The 21,967-nt window shown below is 42.2% G+C and overlaps 1 protein-coding gene across 1 annotated transcript in view; it reads left to right on the forward strand.

Moving 5' to 3' along the window:
• KMT2A (lysine (K)-specific methyltransferase 2A) overlaps positions 1 to 21,967 on the forward strand; it is a gene marked incomplete at its 5' end in the record, with an annotated part of 77,783 nt that overhangs the window by 39,465 nt on the left and 16,351 nt on the right. The window contains 18 exons of the mRNA XM_010830646.1: positions 3,011 to 3,157; positions 3,540 to 3,635; positions 3,843 to 3,963; positions 5,471 to 5,584; positions 6,022 to 6,206; positions 8,551 to 8,724; positions 9,403 to 9,513; positions 9,813 to 9,886; positions 10,491 to 10,684; positions 11,039 to 11,145; positions 11,989 to 12,126; positions 13,144 to 13,302; positions 13,553 to 13,670; positions 13,790 to 13,868; positions 14,929 to 15,089; positions 16,317 to 16,502; positions 16,716 to 20,958; positions 21,627 to 21,707. Of these exons, the coding sequence (XP_010828948.1) occupies positions 3,011 to 3,157; positions 3,540 to 3,635; positions 3,843 to 3,963; positions 5,471 to 5,584; positions 6,022 to 6,206; positions 8,551 to 8,724; positions 9,403 to 9,513; positions 9,813 to 9,886; positions 10,491 to 10,684; positions 11,039 to 11,145; positions 11,989 to 12,126; positions 13,144 to 13,302; positions 13,553 to 13,670; positions 13,790 to 13,868; positions 14,929 to 15,089; positions 16,317 to 16,502; positions 16,716 to 20,958; positions 21,627 to 21,707 (6,488 nt within the window). The remainder of the gene's footprint in view (positions 1 to 3,010; positions 3,158 to 3,539; positions 3,636 to 3,842; positions 3,964 to 5,470; positions 5,585 to 6,021; positions 6,207 to 8,550; positions 8,725 to 9,402; positions 9,514 to 9,812; positions 9,887 to 10,490; positions 10,685 to 11,038; positions 11,146 to 11,988; positions 12,127 to 13,143; positions 13,303 to 13,552; positions 13,671 to 13,789; positions 13,869 to 14,928; positions 15,090 to 16,316; positions 16,503 to 16,715; positions 20,959 to 21,626; positions 21,708 to 21,967) is intronic.

Genomic DNA, 21,967 nt, shown 5'->3' on the forward strand with positions numbered 1-21,967 from the left:
AAGGATCAAGTGTAAATGGAGACTTCCTGTTTCTGAAAATCTAGTTAGAATCTTTCTGAGAAGATTGTTTGGAAATATGTATTTGTCTTTAGAATGGATATACCCTCTAACCCAGCACTTGCACTCCAGGCATTTATCTTGAGGATATAATTAGGTAACCCGGCAAATACATATAGGTATGTATATATGTGTTTCTATATGTATACATGTTTGTATGTACATATGATAAACAGAAGGGCTTATTTCAGTATTTATGATAATGAATAATTGGAGACAACTCCAGAAGTTATCAATAAGGGGCTGCTACCTTGGTTCGGAGAAGGCAATGGCACCCCACTCCAGTACTCTTGCCTGGAAAATCCCATGGACGGAGGAGCCTGGTGGGCTGCAGTCTATGGGGTCGCTAAGAGTCGGAGACGACTGAGCGACTTCACTTTCACTTTTCACTTTCATGCATTGGAGAAGGAAATGGCAACCCACTCCATGTTCTTGCCTGGAGAATCCCAGGGACGGGGGAGCCTGGTGGGCTGCTGTCTCTGGGGTCACACAGAGTCGGACACGACTGAAGTGACTTAGCAGCAGCAGCACCTTGGATAAAATAATTATAAGACACGCATATAATGGCAAATATGAAGTCCTTAAGATAATATAGGTTCATATTGACATGGAAAGATGTCCATGACACAGCACTGAGTTAAAAGAGCAGGTCACAAAATAGTATGTAAAGCACAATCCCATTTTGGTTTGGAAAAATGTTTTTGAAATATATACATAGGAAGAATTCTGAACGATTTACACCAAAATCTTAAGCATGTAGTCGGATTATTGGTGACTTTTATTATTTTCTTTATTTTTTTGAGTGTTTTCGCAGTGAGTATTTGCCACGTGTACAATAAAGGAGAAAAAGATAGCACAGTTCTAAATAGGAAAGAGTAATATTTTCATTCATGTAATTCTCAATTCCTGAATACCTCCTTAGCTTATTATCTCATATGTATTCTGAGGTCATAAAACCCAAAGCCAAGTTGTAACCAGATGTTAAACAATCACTGGCTAAGAGATTCAGTCCTGCCCACTTGCTATTTTAAATTATGCATTAGCAATATTACAAATTATTGCCTGGTATTCATTCTTTGGGCTTCCCTGGTGGCTCAGATGGTAAGGAATCTGCCTGCAATACAGGAGACCTGGGTTCGATCTCTGGGTTGGGAATATCTCCTGGAGAAGGGCATGGCAACTCACTCTAGCATTCTTGCCTGGAGAATCCGAATGGATAGAGGAGCCGGGCAGGCTCTAATCCATGAGACTGCAAAGAGTCAGACATGACTGAGTGACTAAGCACAGCACAGCACAGCACATTCATTCTTTGCTTCCCTGGTGGCTCAGTGGTAAAGAATCTGACTGCCAATGCAAGAGATGCAGGTTTAATCCCTGTTCCAGGAAGATCCCCTGGAGAAGGAAGTGGCAACCTGCCTCCAGTATTCTTATTTGGAAAACCTTCTGGACAGAGGATCCTGGCAGGCTACAGTCCATGGGGTCGCAAAAGAGTCAGACAGAACTCAGCGACTGAATAACATCAATTCATTCTTTAAGGAAATATTTTCTTAGTGCCTGTTACAAACAATATATTGTTCTAAGTGCTGAGGTTGCTTTAGATAGCATTGAAACTAAGACTATTCAATCTGTAAGTGCCAGGCATCTACTGTATCTCTTTTCCTACTTAATCTAAGGCTTTGCATGCACACACATGCTCCCCACAGGAATAACTTACTTTTGTAACACCAGTACTTCAGCTTCTGTGTTAAAACAGGTTGCTTTTTTCCCCAGAGTATAATTGCTCAAATTTAAATTGTATAGCTGTGCATAGCAGTCCCACAGGATTCCTAAAAACTGAATTAGCAAATGAACAGCCCACTGCCCACACTGCGCTCCTAAAGCACAACCAGTAATTGGTGAGCTCTCCCACCATTGAAACCTTTTCTACTGACATGATTTCGGATTTACAGAAAAGCTGCAAGAGTGGTACAAAGAATTTCCATATACCCTCTACCTGGATTCTCCAAACATTAATATTTTTAATTTACCTTATCCTTTTCTCTTTGTATATGTATTTTACAGAATAAGAAATAAAATGTATATGTTTTACATGTAGACATTTTTTCTTAAATTTAAGAGTAAGTTGCAGACATAGGCCCTTTTAAAAACCTCTAAATATTACATGGTGTATTTCCAAGGACATCCTCTTATATAATCACAGTATAATTATCAAAATCAACAAATTAACATTGGTATGTTACAGTTATCTAAGTAGACTTCATAGTTTTGGCCCACTAATTCTTTCATGGCAAAAGAAAATTATGAGTCACCCTCATTTGAATTTTTGAAAATCCCTGTTTCAGAATGAGAATAACATGTTTCTAAAATAAGAGATGGGAAGGACAAACCAGAACTTACAGTTGTTTAGAAGGTTGTAGAAAACTTTTAAAACCCTCCCTATGTCCCCGTACGACAGTCTTTTACATTGCCTTAGTGCTTTATTGATAACTTCTTTTATGATACTTAGCACATTCTATTAAATTTTTAGATTATATATCTATTTAATTATTCTATTTTATTTAAAAGTATTTATTTATTTAGTTGCACCGGGTCTTAGTTACAGCATGCAGGATTTTTTAGTTGTGGTACGTGAACTCTTAGTTGTGGCACGTGGGATCTAGTTCCCTGACCAAGGATGGAACCTGGGCCCCCTGCCTTGCAAGTGCAGAGTCTTAGCCTCTGGACCGCGGGGGATGTCCCCACTTGGTTATTTTATAATTTTATTATTACTGCTTTAGTCCTCGGAAACTCCTGCAGTTCCCAGTATTCTGCTTTTTTTAACATAATCACTGCTTAGTGAACATATTGAATAAAAAGTATATACTACTGGACTTGTAAAGGTCAAGATAAGCAGGTAGGATTTGGTTGGTATTTCTGCATGGTATTTGATAACCTCTGTGCTGTCTTACCCTAGTTTGTGTATTGCCAAGTCTGTTGTGAGCCCTTCCACAAGTTTTGTCTGGAGGAGAACGAGCGCCCTCTGGAGGACCAGCTGGAAAACTGGTGTTGTCGCCGCTGCAAGTTCTGTCATGTCTGTGGGAGGCAGCATCAGGCTGCAAAGGTACAAAGCTGGTGATGGAGTCACTTAGCGTATTACTCTCTCTCTCCATTTCTGCCTTTTAATTTAGAATTTTGTGTCTATATTTTTTCTCTCTAGGCTTAGTCTGGTTTGACTATTTAACCCAGTGTAATCATTTGCCATCAATATAGCAGAAAATGTGATATTTGATAAAATCCTCAAACCTGCTTCATCAAAATGTTTATCACTGAGTACCTTTGGCAGGAAATAAATCCCTATGCCTTGAGAGTAATTTATGAGGAAGTTTAAACTGTTACAGTGATGTGCTGGATTTACCTGAGAAGTATGAAATGGGGTACTAAGTGGTAGGTGTTCACTGGAGGTGGGATGACATCCACCGTTTTGCTCTCTTATTTTCCTACAGCAGCTGCTGGAGTGTAACAAGTGCCGAAACAGCTATCACCCTGAGTGCCTGGGACCAAATTACCCCACCAAACCCACAAAGAAAAAGAAGGTTTGGGTGAGTACACACAAGGTGAACTTTGAGGAATTGTCCTGGGGCCAGGCTGTCGGGCTTGCACAAGCTGTAAGAGGAATATGCTGCTTGAGGGAAGAGGAGCCGTTCCAGTCGAGAAGTCAACTCTGGAAATGGATTTTTTAAAGATCTTCTTAAATAAGAAGAGATATTAAAAATAAGAAGTTCCGATTGACTTTCCATCTCTTCCAGATCTGTACGAAGTGTGTTCGCTGCAAGAGCTGTGGATCTACGACTCCCGGCAAAGGGTGGGATGCACAGTGGTCTCACGATTTCTCACTGTGCCATGATTGTGCCAAACTCTTTGCTAAAGGTAACTCAGAAAAGCTAGCTTAGTCAACTTTTAGAGGTTGTTCTTAGCGTTTGGGAGGCGAAGTGGACACTGCAGTGGAAGGACCATTCTTGTCAAGGATGCCGTTTAGACACATTTCCTGAGTTTCTGGTCTTGCTCTTTTCTTGACACACGGAATTGTAGCAACTAAAAAGGTTTTCTTATCTTTTGGGGTGTGAATTAAGGAGATTTTTTTTTTGACAGGAAAGTTGGATTTACTGGTGGGCATGAGTAAGGATGGGACACCACCAAGGCTGTCATGCATGCAAGACTCGCCACTTATCCAAGGGGCCACAATTAGGGATGTATTTGACCCACCCCCACCACAGCCATCTGGGATAAGCTGCTTTTGAGGAAGAAGAGCCATTCAGTCGAGAAACAGAAAAACATTTGGAACCATGCTTTCAAATTCATCCCTGTAACACTTAATAAATCCCTGCTTCTTAGAGATGTGGCTCTTTTGGCAGCCAGGGTACTTGAACTTGGCCCTGCAGAGGGCCTCAATCACAGGCTTCTTGTTCTGCAGCTTGGTGCAGATGGACATTATAATTGGCCAATGTGGACCCTGGGCACTGTGCCTTGGGGCTCTCCAGAGGCTCCTGATACAGTTGTCTGGAGCATGGATTGGGAACAACATGCCAGTCATGAATGTCCACTGGAAAGGGCTGTCTCTAAGATCCTTTAGGGCAACCTGTACAGGTAACAGACTACCTATACCACCAAGGAGGCTGCTGTGTGCAGCCATCGCACACTGGGCCCCCATGGGAGAAGAGCACAGTCTGCTTAATTGGCTGCAAAGGGGACTGTTTATAGTAACTCACCACAAAGAAATGCTCTAAAGCATTACTTCCCAAAGTGAGGTAAATATACATTTGATTGTTTCAGAAATGATTTTAGGTGATACCGAGCCCAGGATTTTAACAGTTGTGTTAGAAAAAGATTATAGGCAATACATTAAACTGACTTAGGATAATAATGATACAAAGTTCACTGTTGAAGTTACTTAAATTAAGCAAGTCAACATTGTATATTAAGTAAAAATAATAGGGGATACACAGATAAACAAACTGATGAAGATTGTATACTTTTCTGAATTTTAGGAAACACTGCTCTAAACTCTAATGTAAAAGCACTAGGAATAAGGGAGAAGTATAAATTAAGTGCGTCTTTTACCTTCTCTTTTTTAAAAAACTTAAACATTTCTTTGGAATGTTTAAGAGAGAGAGTTCTGTCTTCCATTCTTTTTCTATTATGTTATCTATAAAAGGCTACCTTGTGACCTTTAAAAATGGGTCTAAAGAAGAGAACTAGTGGAATATTCTGTGAGCTCAGAATAATCCTGACACATTACACATGTGTGAACATTTCATGGTAGATGCAGGCTGGCATTTGTAAGTAGTTTCAGAAGCAGACTGTGGTGGCTTACATTTTAGATCAGATTGACCATATGTTAGTCAAGGGCCTGCTGAAAACTTTGCTTTGCTTTCAGGAAACTTCTGCCCTCTCTGTGATAAGTGTTATGATGATGATGACTATGAGAGTAAGATGATGCAGTGTGGGAAATGTGATCGATGGGTCCATTCCAAATGTGAGAATCTTTCAGGTACAGAAGGTTGGAGTCTTTTTTATTACAATTTCCTTCTTTCTTGGTACACTGCACTAGTAGCCCCAAAGTACTATAAATATAACACTGCATAACATTACAGTAGTGCTGTTACTTAAGTCTTTTTAAGTTTATTTTTTGGTCTCTAAAATAAGATCATTGTATTACATTGTGTTCATTTACCTTGAACACGTTCTTTAAAATACTTAAATGTTGTCCTTTGTGGATACCATAACCTGTTGGCTCTCCAGTAGCTGAATCCTGAGTTAGTGGTAATACTGTCCCTTTGGAGATCAGTACATAGGAGTTCTTAGGGGGTGTGAGAGACTTAACGTTTCTAACATACAGCCTGATGTTAAGTTCAGTGGAATAACTTCCTCTTTTCCCCCTCTTCCACTCTGAGAGCACCTTGTCACAGTAGGTTTTTGTCTCCCCAGATGAGATGTATGAGATTCTGTCTAATCTGCCAGAGAGTGTGGCCTACACGTGTGTGAACTGCACAGAGCGGCACCCTGCGGAGTGGCGACTGGCCCTTGAGAAAGAGCTCCAGATCTCGCTGAAGCAAGTACTGACAGCCTTGTTGAACTCTCGGACCACCAGCCACCTGCTGCGCTACCGACAGGTAGGCCCAGGTGTCGTTCTGTATCCTGAGAACTTGCTCTTTGGTTGTTTTGACCTCATTGTGGAATGTGTTGGTTGTTGTGCCTGTGTGCTTCCTAATTTGTTTTCTTTTGTTTCACTCTTCATTTAGATTTGTAGAGTTCCTTGTTTTGGCCTTTGGCCAGTAAGAAAAACTTCAGCACCAAGAGTAAAATGCTTCTCTGGGGTAAAAAGAAGGAAGGGGCCATGTCTCTTTCAAAAGTCTTGTTGTTGTAATACGAAATCTGAACTTTGTATTCTGAAGGCTACGGGGAGTCCATGAAGGACTTCACTCAAAAGAGTAACCTGATGAGAGTTACTTTTTCAGTTCAGTTCAGTTCAGTTCAATTAAGTTGCTCAGTCATGACACCATAGACTGCAGCATGCCAGGCCTCCTTGTCCATCACCAACTCCTGGAGTTTACTCAAACTCGTGTCCATTGAGTCGGTGATGCCATCCAACCATCTCATCCTCTGTTGCTCCCTTCTCCTGCCTTCAATCTTGCCCAGCATCAGAGTCTTTTCAGATGAGTCAGTTCTTCGCATCAGGTGGCCAGAGTATTGGAGTTTCAGCTTCAGCATCAGTCCTTCCAATGAATATTCAGGACTGATTTCCTTTGGGATGGACTGGTTGGATCTCCTTGCAGTCCAAGGGACTCTCAAGAGTCTTCTCCAACACCACAGTTCAAAAGCATCATTTCTTCGGCGGTCAGCTTTCTTTATAGTCCAACTCTCACATCCATACATAACTACTGGAAAAACCATAGCTTTGACTAGATGGACCTTTGTTGGCAAAGTAATGTCTCTGCTTTTTAATATGCTGTCTAGGTTGCTTTTTAGAGGAGGGAAAAAAATACCTGTAACAATGACTTGAGTGAGACAGAAGATTGGCGAGGACTGAGCCTAGAGGTGGGAGCCGTGGTTGGGAAGCAGGTATAGTGCTTTAGGTTAGAGGGAGCAGGGTGGTGACCTGATGTACGAGGGTGGTAGTGGGACCAGAGGCCCTTTGGCTCCAGGACAGTTCCAGGTCTCCTCAGGACACAATTTGAAAATCAGTATGTTTTGTCCATTCAAGTCATGAATTATACATAAATTTGTCATTGGGAACACAGGTATAACGTTGGAAGAACCACATAGCTAACTTTAACTCAGAGCTAAGCCGCTGCTCTCTCTTTTTTAAAAATAATTTTATGTATTTATTTATTGTTGGCTCTGCTGGGTCTTTACTGCTTCATGGGCTTTTCTGTGATTTAGCAAACAGGGGCTGCTCTCTAGTTGTGATGCACAGGCTTCTCATTGAAGTGGGTTCTCTTACGGTGGAGCACGGGCTCTAGACATGCAGGTTTCAGTAGCTGCAGCACGTGGGCTCAGTAGTTGTGGCTTTCCATTCTAGAACGCAGGCTCAATAGTTGTGCATAGGCTTAGTTGCTCCGTGGCATGTAGGATCTTCCCAGTCCATGGATTGAACCCGTGTCTCCTGCATTGGCAGGTGGATTCTTCACCACCAAGCCACCAGGGAAATCCTGCTTTATCTTTTAATAAAGTCTATTTTTTAAATAGGAAATTAGTTGCTGTCTTACTTAAAAGCAAGTAGACGGTTTCTGTTTCTTCATACTAGGTTGGGAGTTACCAAGCAAAGCTCCTAAGTTAGCTAGCCAAGCTATTAGATAGCTGGCTCATTTTTAACTTTCCTTTTCTATTGTTTGAGAAATCTCTGATTATTTTCAAGTTCTTTGGGTTTTTATAATATGCATCATCCAGTTGATGTTCAACTGCTAAATCGTGTCCGACTCTTTGCCACCCCATGGACCGCAGCACGCCAAGCTTCTCTGTCCTTCACTGTCTCCTGGAGTTTGCTCAAATTCATGTCCATTGAGTCAGTGGATGCTATGTAGCCATCTTGCCCTCTGCCACCCCCTTCTCCTTTGGCCTTCAATCTCCCAGCATCAGGGTCTTTTCCAATGAGTCAACTCTTCACATCAGGTGGCCAAAGTATTCGAGCTTCAGTGTCAGTCCTTCCAATGAATATTCAGTGTTGATTCCTTTAGGATTGACTGGTTTGATCTCCTTGCTGTCTGAGGGACTCTCAAGAGTCTTACCCAGCACCACAAGTCGAAAGCATCAATTCTTTGGTGTTCGGCCTTCTTTATGGTTCACCTCTCAGATCCGTACATGAATACTGGAAAAACCGTAGCTTTGACTATACGGACCTTTGTCAGCAAAGTGATGTCTTTGCTTTTCCAGTCTCTATTCATTTTTTAAATAGAATTTCCATGGGTATACCTCATTTTCAGTGTTAGATAAAATAAACATATTTCCTGACAACAGGCTGCCAAACCTCCGGACTTAAATCCTGAGACAGAGGAGAGTATACCTTCTCGTAGCTCCCCAGAAGGACCTGATCCACCAGTGCTCACTGAGGTCAGCAAACAGGAAGATCAACAGCCTTTAGATCTGGAAGGAGTCAAGAGGAAAATGGACCAAGGGAACTACACATCTGTGGTATGTCTATACAGCAAACTACCCAAATTTCCAGTGCCAGTTTAGCTTCCTGAGTCTTTCTAGGGGTGAGGCTGGATGTTAGCACTAAAAGACAATTTATTAGCATTAAAAAATAAAAATATGTGTGTTGTTTTAGTTCTGTGTTTTGGAAGATGGGTTATGATAGAGAGGGTATTGTCTTTTGATTTGACTTTCATCTGAGTTCTTTTAAAGTTATTTTTATATTAACACTGTTTATGCAGAAATGCTAATGTGAAGATAACGGGTTTGCCTCTTATGAGATACACCTGAATAATGTGTCTTTTTACATTGGATGTTTATTTGAAGATAGAAGTCTTTTAATTTTATGGTTTGAAGAATGTGTAGGAAATGATTGTCCGTTGTCTCATATCCATTGTTCATTTGTTTATTCATTTCAGTCTAAGTGAAAAATCATGGCCCAGTATGGATAACTTACCATTATGCAGCTAACTTATTTGCATTCTTGCCTTATTAGTCTGGCATCTCCTGATTGCTGCAAGTTAACTATGAACTAAATCCCAGAGGCCTCCACTAAAGAGAAATGATACCATATTATATTAGGGTGTCCGTTTTCTGTTGGATCTCTTTGCTGGATGAGGAAGTGATTTTGAGAGCATACTATTCTATGAATAATTAATACTTTGTTTTTGTATACAGTTGGAGTTCAGCGACGATATCGTGAAGATCATTCAAGCAGCCATTAATTCAGATGGAGGGCAGCCAGAGATTAAAAAAGCCAACAGCATGGTCAAGTCCTTCTTTATTCGGGTGAATGATATTAATAGTTCATGTCTTTGATACTTAATCTGTGAGTTGTTACCCCAGGAACAGAACAGACTTGTTCTTGTCTGTGTTTTGCTTTGCCATGTGTATAAATTATTTTGGTTTAATTAGTTCCTCTGATTTTTTGGGAGGAGATTGGTGAGGTACCAGAGAGGATGGACTTTCTCTTGGTGTGGCCTGAAATCATCCTTATATTGACAAAGAAGCTGGTGTGAAGTTGTTAGTTTTTCTGTGCTTTCCAAATGAATGGTCACATGCTTATATTTTGTTTATTTCTCTGTTAGCAAATGGAACGTGTTTTTCCATGGTTCAGTGTCAAAAAGTCCAGGTTTTGGGAGCCAAATAAAGTATCAAGCAAGTGAGTAAATTCAGTTATTACTTTTTTTTCTCCTCATCAGAAATCTGAGTTTTCTTAAATTTTTAGATTGAGGTTTTATTTTAGACTCGATTTTATTATTGAAGATTAATCAGTTGAATGCCTTTTTATTGCTGGTTTAGAGACAACATTTACTGTTTATTGTAATCTATTGCCCTTTTATTCTTTATGTATTTGTTATGTTTTAGGGAACTTGTGGCATATGTACAGTACATGTCCTATATATATATATATATCCTAGTAATTGGGCTAATTATAACTACGTTCTATTTTATTTGCTTCAAATGATGCTCTCAGCGGTTTCTGATTCTCCATATTTAACCTTAAACTTTTATTTATTCCAGTAAATCCTTTTGATTTTCAGGGTTATCATTTGTTTCTAGAAGTTTAACCAAGAGTCACAATACATCAGGATTTTATTTTTAAAAATAATAAAGTCCTGTGTAGGCAGTTTCCAAATTCTGTGATTTGTTCTTATATACTGCACAGTCTCAAGACCTGATGATATCAAGAATTTGGCTGTTTTGTTCAGTTTTGGGTATCTTGTAGGAGTTCAATAAATACTTGTTGAATCGATTCTTTCCAGCAGTGGGATGTTACCAAACGCAGTGCTTCCACCTTCACTTGACCATAATTATGCTCAGTGGCAGGAGCGAGAGGAAAACAGCCACACTGAGCAGCCTCCTTTAATGAAGAAAATCATTCCAGCTCCCAAACCTAAAGGGCCTGGAGAACCAGACTCACCAACTCCTCTGCATCCTCCTACACCACCAATTTTGAGTAAGACACCAAATGAAGACATATTATCCATTTCTAAGTGCAAATGATTGACTTTGTGAATCTAAATTTAATGTAATTCCATACTGGGAAACGTTCAGGTGATCCTTAAAGGTAATAAAATCATTTTTGTTTCACTTGGAATGTTACCAAAGAATTGATACAAGTATCAGTTTCTGTTACAATGTATTCATTGTATTCATTTCTGTTACAATGTAACAGAAAGCAGATAGTAAGATAGCATTACTTTGAAAGTGTTTCATAGGCTATAGACTATTTAAGCTATATTGTTTTCTTTTTTACTGGTAATCAGACATGGAGTTAACAGTTTTAACTGGATGTCTTTTGGGTTCCAAGGTACTGATAGGAGTCGAGAAGATAGTCCGGAACTGAACCCACCCCCAGGCATAGAAGATAACAGACAGTGTGCATTGTGTTTGACGTATGGTGACGACAGTGCTAATGTAAGTACCTTGGTGCACTGAGTTGTGCTTAATAGACTAACCCATGATGAACTATTTCTGTCTAAACTTGGTGACCAGTTTAGACTTTTTATTTAATGAATAAAATGAATATTTGTCACTTAGTTTGTGGTACTTAGGATTTTTTTCTATAACTGATTTACTTGATTTAAAAGATGACTTACCTTATATTAATATGCTGATTTCTCATAAACGTCTATAGGCAGTTTCTCAAAAAAGACTTTTATGAGAGTCAATAGAATAGAAGTTCCACGTTAAATAACTGTGTCTAATGTAGTTAGCAATGTGGTTAAGATTCCTAGTTCTGACAGATTGCCTGGATTCACTTCTGTGCTTGGCCGCCTACTTGTTGACCTTGGCAAGGAGCTTAACCTCTGACCCTCAGTTTCATTTTTTAAATAAGGATAGTAATTCTTACCTCAGAATGGTTATGAAGATTAAAGGAAATAATGTATGTAAAGCCTTTTGTAGGGCCTGCCTGGCACATAGTAAGCTTATAATTTTTTTAAAAAACATTTTTAATGCAAGCTGAGAGAACTGGCTTTGAAAAATGGTTTTAAAGAAGTCAGTGGGCACTTCTATAAACTTAACACATTGCTTAGTTTTAAATTCTTTATGTTTATAAACTATTTCTAGTCTGTGGAAAAGGTAAAGAGTTGAAAAGTGAAAAGAAACTTTGAATTGTGATTTTTGTTCTCACCCATGAGTTAAAGAATTTGAATTGATTTACTGAAGTTATCCTGACTCAGGTAAAGCCAATACCAAGGAAAACCCTATTTGATGTTACATTCTTTAAAGAAAAAAGGAAATCTCTTTGTTTCATAGGATGCTGGCCGTTTGCTTTACATTGGCCAGAATGAATGGACACATGTAAATTGCGCTCTGTGGTCAGCAGAAGTGTTTGAAGACGATGATGGATCACTAAAGAATGTGCATATGGCTGTGATCAGGGGCAAGCAGCTGGTAAGAACTTGTGGGTGAATGTCACGGGGACTCCCTCTCAGTTTCCAGATGTTCTTTCTGAGGCTCAGTGCTGCCTCGCTGATGTTTCTCTTGGTTTCTTCAGAATGGTTTAGCCAGCAGCAAATATTGGTGTGCATTGTAGGCAGATTGCTATTCTGACCCTTGGAAGATGGGTGCAAAAGAAATAGGAAATAGTCTTATCTGGTTAGAGAGATAATTCAGATGCTCAGGAAAGGTATTCATTTAAGTGGTTTAGACAAAATGACCTCAAAGGTTCCAGTTGAATCAGCACTCTGAGGCTTCTTAGGATAAACCCGCAAAGTACATATACAAAGAGGGGCTGTGGAAAATGATTAGTAGCAGCTGAGAGTAAGCAGAAAAGGCCATGAAGGAGTAGAATTTTTAAAGCTGTGTTTTGAAGGAGGGGAGAAAATGAAGGATTATCAGAAAGCAACAAAAATAGCACATGCATAAGAAACATAAGTAAAATGTGTGGAGGGCACAAAGCAAAAGCCTTCCCTGGAGAGGAACCCAGATTGTGACTGTGACAGAATGAGGTGGCAACATACAGCCTGGCTGAAGAAAATCTTTGCATCATATAAATTCATCAATTAAGCCTACTAATTAAGAACCACTATGTTTCTGACTAGTATAATCGTTCTAGAACTGAGTTCTTTTGGCTATAATAGCTTTCTTCCAAGATAATGTTTTTAACAATGATGTTCAGAGTTTCGTTTTCTCTGAATCAGTTGTGCATCTTAGAAAAACCTGTTTTGATCCAAGTTCTAAAGCAAATCATCATATTTAAATTTAATCATTCTAGGCCCCATGGGCTGTGGGAAAGAAAGGATTTATAGAGGAGGCTTTATGGCTCATATCACTTCTCTGTAATTCAGCAGATTACAATAACAAAATGAACTGTGGGAAACCCAGAATGGGGTGACTCTGTAGAGAAGATGGAGAATGGCTAAAACATCTGAAAGTCTGACTCAGGCTCTGTTCTTTCTGGATTGTTAGAGATGTGAATTCTGCCAAAAGCCAGGAGCCACTGTGGGTTGCTGCCTTACATCCTGCACCAGCAACTATCACTTCATGTGTTCCCGAGCCAAGAACTGTGTGTTTCTGGATGATAAAAAAGTGTATTGCCAGCGACATCGGGATTTGATCAAAGGCGAGGTGAGCTTTAGTTGCTTTTTGAGTTCTCTGGGAAAAGAGGCTGAAGATATTAATAGCAAGGTGGTGAGCTGTATTACACCTTCCTACTAGGTGCTCCTAGAATCACCTTCTCTTGGGAGAAATATCAAAGGCCCTGCTAGTGAAACAGAAGAGTGATTTAGAGATACGCCTTGTCTTTCCCGCTGAGTCAATATCCTGAGAATAGTGTATAAAGGGAGAGCCTAACAGCTACCCTGGCCTTTCATTTAAGGTGGTTCCTGAGAATGGATTTGAAGTTTTTAGAAGAGTGTTTGTGGACTTTGAAGGAATCAGCTTGAGAAGGAAGTTTCTCAATGGATTAGAACCAGAAAATATCCACATGATGATTGGTAGGACATGGGCCTTGGTTGTCGGGGAGGCTGGCTGTGTCATTGAGGTACTTAAGTCTTCAGTTACAAAGTGGGCCTTCTCATAGTCACCTCTAATCAGTTCTTCTTTCCTTACTCAGGCTCCATGACAATTGACTGCTTAGGGATTCTGAATGATCTCTCTGACTGTGAGGATAAGCTCTTTCCTATTGGATATCAGTAAGTAACTCTGTGGAGAGAAGACAGCAGCCCTACCACATGAATGCCCTGAGGCAGTAAGTGGGTCATCTGATGTAGAGCCATACTTGTTAGCAGGTTTTAAGTAATTGCTTTTTTTTTGTTTGCAACATCTTGTAGATTGAGACTCAGGCATCATTTTATGTCAGCTAGATCCAATTGTAGAAGGAAAGAATTGACATAATTTCAGAATCATTTCCAAATAAAACCTAGAAAACACCAGGTCAGTCTCTTTTAAGAATCCACTAAATTCCATTCACCTCAGTTCATAAGTCCAGTTGTTGTCAGGCATCAAACACCTTATGCCTCTGTCCTCCTTTTACATCTTACATTTTATCGGTGCTTCTGAAAATATAAACCCCCACAATAACAATCAGATTCTTCATTAAGAATTTATAGTAACAATTTGCTCCCACAGGCAGCAAATTGTCTAAACCTGTAGCAAACTGGCAATATAAATTTAAAATTCCCTTTCTCTCTCTTCCCCTTTGGAGTCTCATTTGTTCTATGTATATGCCAGTTTATTCTGCATTTCAGTTCTTTCAGCAGTCTCTGCTCCACGTCTAGCTGGCAGCCCTTTGTGTAAAGCAGTAGGGTCCACCAGCATCTAGCTGATTTAAAGCAGTTACGTTTCTCTTGTGTCATGGGACTTTCCTTGCAAAGGAAACATGTCAGGTGTGATCTTTCCTCACTTGTATACATTGTGGGCCAGTTATCCCTTCCTGAAGGCCCACAACTACGTCTTGTAATAGTTAGTGGGGTTTTTTTTCTTTGCATTTTAGGATATTTTACTAATTTTTCCCCTGCTTACAACACAATAAAAAAAATTTGATGCTGTTTTCAAGGGGCCAGAAAAAAAAATCAAGAACTTCAAAAAACTCAGAAAACCCTAACTAGGGGACTTTCTAATAAGAATCCATGAAAGAAAGCTAAATTCTGTAAATGCAGGAGGCCAGGGAACCTTGGCTGAGAAGAGGTTTTGACAGCCTCGGTACCTGCGTCTGTGCGCTCACTGACGGTGATCGTGGCCATCTGCGTGCAGGTGTTCTCGGGTGTACTGGAGCACCACGGACGCCCGCAAGCGCTGCGTGTACACGTGCAAGATCGTCGAGTGCCGTCCCCCGGTGGTGGAGCCAGATATCAACAGCACTGTTGAACATGATGAAAACAGGACCATCGCTCACAGTCCACCGTCTTTTGCAGGTTACTCTTTAAAAAATGTTTTATTGGAATGTAATTGCTTTATAATATTGTATTAGTTTCTGCCATACATGAAAGTGAAATCAGTTATAGGTATACATATATCCCCCATCTTTTTTTAGATTTCCTTCCTATTTAGATCACCACAGAGCATTAAGTAGAGTTCCTGTGTTATACAGTAGGTTTTTATTAGTTATCTCTTTTATATATAGTAGTGTATATATGTCAATCCCAATTTCCCAATTCATCCCACGCCCTTCCCCCTTTGGTTTGTTCTCTACCTCTGTGTCTCTATTTCTGCTTTGCAAATAAATTTATTTGTGCCATTTTTCTAGATTCCACATATAAGTGATACAATATTTGTGTTTTCTCTTTCTGACTTACTTCACTTTGTGTGACAGTCTCTAGGTCTATCCACATCTCTGTAAATGGTACTGTTTCATTCCATTTTAACGGCTGAGTAATGTTCTATTGTATATATGTACTATATTTTCTTTATCCATTCCTCTGTTGGTGGATACTTAGGTGGCTTCCATATCCTGACTACGTAAATAGTGCTGTAGTGAACACTGGTGCACATATCTTTTTGAACTATGGTTTTTATCAGGTATTTGCCCAGGAGTAGGATTTCTGGGTCATATGATAGTTCTGTTTTTTGTTCTTTGAGGAACCTCCATACTGTTTTCCATAGTGGCTGTACCAATTTATATTCCCACCAACAGTGTGGGAGTGTTCCCTTTTCTCCATATCCTCTCCAGCATTTATTGTTTGTAGATTTTCTGATGATGGCTATTATGACCAGTGTGAGGTGATATCTCGTTGTAGTTTTGATTTGTATTTCTCTGATGGTTAGTGATGCTGAGCATCTTTTCATATGTGTGTTTGCCGTCGGTGTGTCTTTGGAGAAATGCCTGTTTGTTTGTTTTGGTACTGAGCATCATGAACTGTTTGTGTATTTTGGAGATTAATACCTTATCAAGTTGCTTCATTTGGAAATATTTTCTCCTATTCTGAGGATTGTCTTTTCATTTTATTTGCAAAAAAGTTGGAAGTTGAATTTGATTTGGAGGAATACTGTGATTGAAGGATAGGGAAAAGGCATTGCTTTGTAAGGTGGCATTTGTTTCTGTTTTGGTATTTATCTAATAGCTGGCTTTTTCTTGACTCATTTGTTTGATTTTTTTTTTTTAATTAAACTTTTTTAGTTAGAGTTTTTATTTCTTGCCACAGAAATTTCACCCAAGGAAAGTCAAAACACAGCAGAAATTGTAAGTCCTCCATCACCAGATCGACCTCCTCATTCCCAAACCTCTGGTTCCTGTTTCTATCACGTCATCTCAAAGGTCCCTAGGATTCGAACACCCAGCTATTCTCCAACACAGAGATCTCCTGGCTGTAGACCACTGCCTTCTGCAGGTAAAGGACTTCACTGACCTACTCGACCCAACAAGGTCAGCTCAAGATTAGTTTGTAATTCTTTCAGGAAACTTTATCTTAATGATGTTTGCCAATTGAAAATGTTGATTTTCTGTTACCTGTTAACATACATAGCCAAGTCATTGAAACCAGAGACTGCAACACATTTATCCTATCTGTAATAGATTTTGTTACTTTTTCTCTTTCATTTAGGAAGCCCTACCCCAACCACTCATGAAATAGTCACAGTGGGTGACCCTTTACTCTCCTCTGGACTTCGAAGCATTGGCTCCAGGCGTCACAGTACTTCTTCCTTGTCACCCCAGCGGTCTAAGCTCCGGATAATGTCTCCGATGAGAACTGGGAGCACTTACTCCAGGAACAGTGTCTCCTCTGTCTCCACCACAGGGGCCACTGCGGATCTGGAGTCAAGTGCCAAAGCGGTTGATCATGTCTTAGGGCCACTGAATTCTAATGCTAATGCTAATTTAGGGCAGAACACTCCCACCTCTTCAAATTTGCAAAGGACAGCGGTTACTGTGGGCACTAAAACCAGTCACTTGGATGGCTCTTCATCTTTAGAAACGAAGCATTCCAGCGCTTCAGACTTGACATCCAAGAGCTCCTCTTTGAAGGGAGAGAAGACCAAAATGCCGAGTTCCAAGAACTCAGAGGGATCGGCCCATAATGTTGGTTACCCTGGCATTCCGAAACTGGCTCCGCAGGTTCATAATGCAACAGCTGGAGAATTAAATGTTAATAAAATGGGCACTTTTGCTGACCTTTCTTCAGTGCCATTTTCTTCTAAAGAGGGCCTCCCCTTCCCACCACTCCATTTGAGAGGGCAGAGAAACGAGCGAGACCAACAGACAAATGGCAACCACTCAGCAAACCCCAATCCCGATGAAGATGCTGAAGTCAAAACCTTGAAGCTGTCTGGAGTGAGCAGCAGATCATCCATTATCAATGAACACGTGGGAGCCAGCTCCAGAGATAGGAGACAGAAAGGGAAAAAATCTTGTAAAGAAACTTTCAAAGAAAAGCATTCCAGTAAACCTTTCTTGGAACCTGGTCAGGTGGCAACTGGTGAGGAAGGAAACCTAAAGCCAGAGTTTGTTGATGAAATGTTGACTCCTGATTTCATGGGGCAACGATCATGTAATAATGTTTCTTCTGAGAAGACTGGGGACAAAGTCCATCCTATTCCAGGAGTCCCCAAAGCTCCATCCATGCAAGTGGAAGGATCTGCAAAGGAATTACAGACACCCCGGAAACGCACAGTTAAAGTAACACTGACACCTCTAAAAATGGAGAGTGAGGGTCAGTCCAAGAACACCCTGAAAGAAAGTAGTCCCGTTTCCCCTTTGCAGATAGAGTCTGTGTCTCCAACAGAACCAGTTTCTGCCTCAGAAAGCCCAGGAGATGGTCCTGTGGCCCAACCAAGCCCCAATAATACGTCATCCCAGGATTCTCAAAGTAACAACTATCAGAATCTTCCAGTACAGGACAGAAACCTGATGCTTCCGGATGGCCCCAAACCTCAGGAAGATGGCTCTTTCAAGAGGAGATACCCCCGCCGCAGTGCCCGGGCACGCTCTAACATGTTCTTTGGGCTCACCCCACTCTATGGAGTAAGGTCCTATGGCGAAGAAGACATTCCATTTTACAGCAGCTCAACTGGGAAGAAGCGAGGCAAGAGGTCCGCTGAAGGACAGGTGGACGGGGCAGACGACCTGAGCACTTCAGATGAAGACGACTTATACTATTACAACTTCTCTAGGACAGTGATTTCTTCAGGTGGAGAGGAACGGCTGACACCCCATAATTTATTTCGGGAGGAAGAACAGTGTGATCTTCCAAAAATCTCACAGTTGGATGGCATCGACGATGGGACAGAGAGTGATACCAGCGTCACAGCCACAACTCGGAAGAGCAGCCAGATTCCAAAAAGAAACAGTAAAGAAAACGGAACAGAGAACTTGAAGATGGATCGGCCTGAAGACACTGGGGAAAAGGAACATGTCATTAAGAGCTCAGTTGGCCACAAGAATGAGCCAAAGGTGGATAACTGCCACGCCGTGAGCAGAGTGAAAGCACCGGGGCAGGACTCCCTGGAGGCTCAGCTCAGCTCGCTGGAGTCAAGCCGCAGGGTCCACACAAGCACCCCTTCAGATAAAAACTTGCTGGACACCTATAACACTGAGCTCCTGAAGTCAGATTCGGATAACAACAACAGTGACGACTGTGGGAACATCCTGCCCTCGGACATTATGGACTTTGTCCTAAAGAATACTCCGTCCATGCAGGCTTTGGGTGAGAGCCCAGAGTCCTCTTCGTCAGAACTCCTCAACCTTGGTGAAGGCTTGGGTCTTGACAGCAATCGTGAAAAAGACATGGGTCTTTTTGAAGTGTTTTCCCAGCAGTTGCCAACGACAGAGCCTGTGGACAGTAGTGTCTCTTCCTCCATCTCAGCGGAGGAGCAGTTTGAGTTGCCCTTAGAGCTGCCATCAGATCTCTCCGTCCTGACCACCCGGAGTCCCACGGTCCCTAGCCAGAACTCCAGTAGGCTAGCCGTGATCTCAGACTCAGGAGAGAAGAGAGTAACCATCACAGAAAAAGCTTCCTCTGAAGGCGACTCCTCCCTGCTGAGTCCAGGAGTAGATCCCAGTCCCGAGGGCCACATGACTCCCGACCACTTTATCCAGGGTCACATGGATGCGGACCACATCTCCAGCCCTCCCTGTGGCTCTGTGGAGCAAGGTCATGGCAACAATCAGGACTTAACTAGAAACAGCAACACCCCTGGCCTTCAGGTACCCGTTTCCCCTACCGTTCCCATCCAGAATCAGAAATACGCGCCCAACTCCACTGACAGTCCTGGCCCGTCTCAGATTTCCAATGCCGCTGTCCAGACCACTCCGCCCCACCTGAAGCCAGCCACTGAGAAACTCATTGTTGTTAACCAGAACATGCAGCCACTCTACGTCCTCCAAACCCTTCCGAATGGAGTGACCCAGAAAATCCAGCTGACCTCGTCTGTAAGTTCAGCACCCAGTGTGATGGAGACAAACACGTCCGTGTTGGGCCCCATGGGAAGTGGTCTCACCCTCACCACAGGACTCAACCCGAACCTGCCAGCCTCTCAGTCGTTGTTCCCTCCTGCTACCAAAGGCTTGCTCCCCATGTCTCATCACCAGCACTTACATTCCTTCCCCGCCGCTACTCAGAGTAGCTTCCCCCCCAACATCAGCAGTCCTTCGGGCCTACTCATCGGGGTTCAGCCTTCTCCAGACCCCCAGCTTTTGGTTTCAGAAGCCAGCCAGAGGACAGACCTCAGTACCACGGTAGCCACTCCATCCTCTGGACTCAAGAAAAGACCCATATCTCGCCTGCAGACCCGAAAGAATAAGAAACTTGCCCCCTCTAGTACCCCTTCCAACATTGCCCCTTCAGACGTGGTTTCCAACATGACACTGATTAACTTCACTCCCTCCCAACTTCCGAATCATCCCAATCTCTTAGACTTGGGGTCACTGAATACTTCATCTCACCGAACTGTCCCCAACATCATAAAAAGGTCTAAATCTGGCATTATGTATTTTGAACAGGCACCCCTGCTACCGCAGAGTGTGGGGGGGACCACTGCCCCGGCGGCAGGCACTGCCACCATAAGCCAGGATACCAGCCACCTCACGACAGGGCCCGTGTCTGGCCTGGCCTCCGGTTCCTCCGTCCTGAACGTTGTATCCATGCAAACTACCACCGCCCCCACAAGTAGTGCATCTGTTCCAGGACACGTCGCGTTAACCAACCCCAGGTTGCTGGGTACCCCGGATATCGGCTCCATAAGCAATCTTCTAATTAAAGCCAGCCAGCAGAGCCTGGGGATTCAAGACCAGCCTGTGGCTTTACCGCCAAGTTCAGGAATGTTTCCACCACTGGGGACGTCACAGACTCCCTCCACGGGCGCGATGACGGCTGCACCCAGCATCTGTGTGCTCCCCTCTACCCAGACAGCGGGTGTCACAGCTGCTTCGCCTTCTGGGGAAGCAGAAGAACACTATCAGCTCCACCATGTGAACCAGCTCCTCGCCAGCAAAACTGGGGTTCTCTCTTCCCAACGGGATCTTGATTCTGCTCCAGGATCCCAGGGATCCAGCTTTACCCAGACAGTAGATGCTCCTAATCCCATGGGCCTGGAGCAGAACAAGGCTTTACCCTCAGCTATGCAAGCCAGCTCAGCCTCTCCAGGGGGTTCCCCATCCTCCGGACAGCGGTCAGCGAGTCCCTCAGTGCCGGGGCCCACGAAACCCAAACCAAAAATCAAACGGATTCAGCTGCCTTTGGACAAAGGGAGTGGCAAGAAGCACAAAGTTTCCCACTTGCGGACCAGTTCTTCTGAAGCACACATTCCAGACCAAGAAGCCAACACGACACCCCAGACCTCAGTCACAGGGTGAGAGATTGCGGACCTTGGCTCTGCGGGGTCTGAGGGATTTCATGCTCTGGCTTAGAGGCTGTTGAAGTGGTCTTCTGGGAGGGACACGCCTCTGCCCAAGTTGCTTTACTCAGGTTTTCTGGGCTTTTTTTTTTTCTCACAGTGGTAGTTTATAGAGTAATATTTAGTTCCATTCATGGCAGTTTGTCCCATGAACAGAACCACATCTTTAATCACTCTCTGCTCTGATTTAGAACAGTGCTACTGTTTGCTCATGTTTCTTTTTGCTGAGGCTCAGTTAGGAGACTAAGGGATGATTATTCCTGTCTGGAGGGCAAAACCACCTGTTGGAGATCCTCCTGGTGTCCTTTTCTGAAACATTATTATTAAGATATACGTAAAGTACACAAATGAATTTTTACCTAGGTATGCACCCACAAGGGCTGCCATTTCGATCATAATATAAGATATTCCTAGTGTTCCAGAAGGCCGCGGTGCCCTCCCTTCAGTCAGTGCCCCCTCCTCACTGGCTGGTTAGACATACTGACCTGTATCACCACAGGTTAGTTTTCCCAGCCCATACATTTTATGTGATCCTGGTGGAGTCATTTCTTTAGACTGACCTCCATGTTGGGTACATATTTACTCTTGTTTTTCCTGAAGAGATCCAAACGATTCTGTTCCAGGACTCCAGGAGCAGAGGCTGAGCAGCAGGATACAGCTAGTGTGGAGCAGTCACCACAGAAGGAGTGTGGGCAGCCTGCAGCGTGAGTACAAAACTTAGTTCCCTAAGATGAAACCCTCAGCTCTGTCCACCTCATTTTAGAAAACAGTCCTTCCTGATTTGTATTGATTTTTTTTTTTAATGGAATTAATACATGCTTGTTAAAAAACAACAACATAGAATTACTTAAATAGTAGATGAAGATTCCACATTCATCCTGCTTACCCCTTTCCCAGTTTATTGCCTAGAGGTAATCATTGCTTGTAATTTGTTTTCATTCATGCCAACATTTCTGTACATATT

This window comes from Bison bison, unplaced genomic scaffold (assembly GCF_000754665.1).
Source record: "Bison bison bison isolate TAMUID 2011002044 unplaced genomic scaffold, Bison_UMD1.0 scf7180017864518, whole genome shotgun sequence".
Taxonomy (NCBI): Eukaryota; Metazoa; Chordata; class Mammalia; order Artiodactyla; family Bovidae; genus Bison; species Bison bison.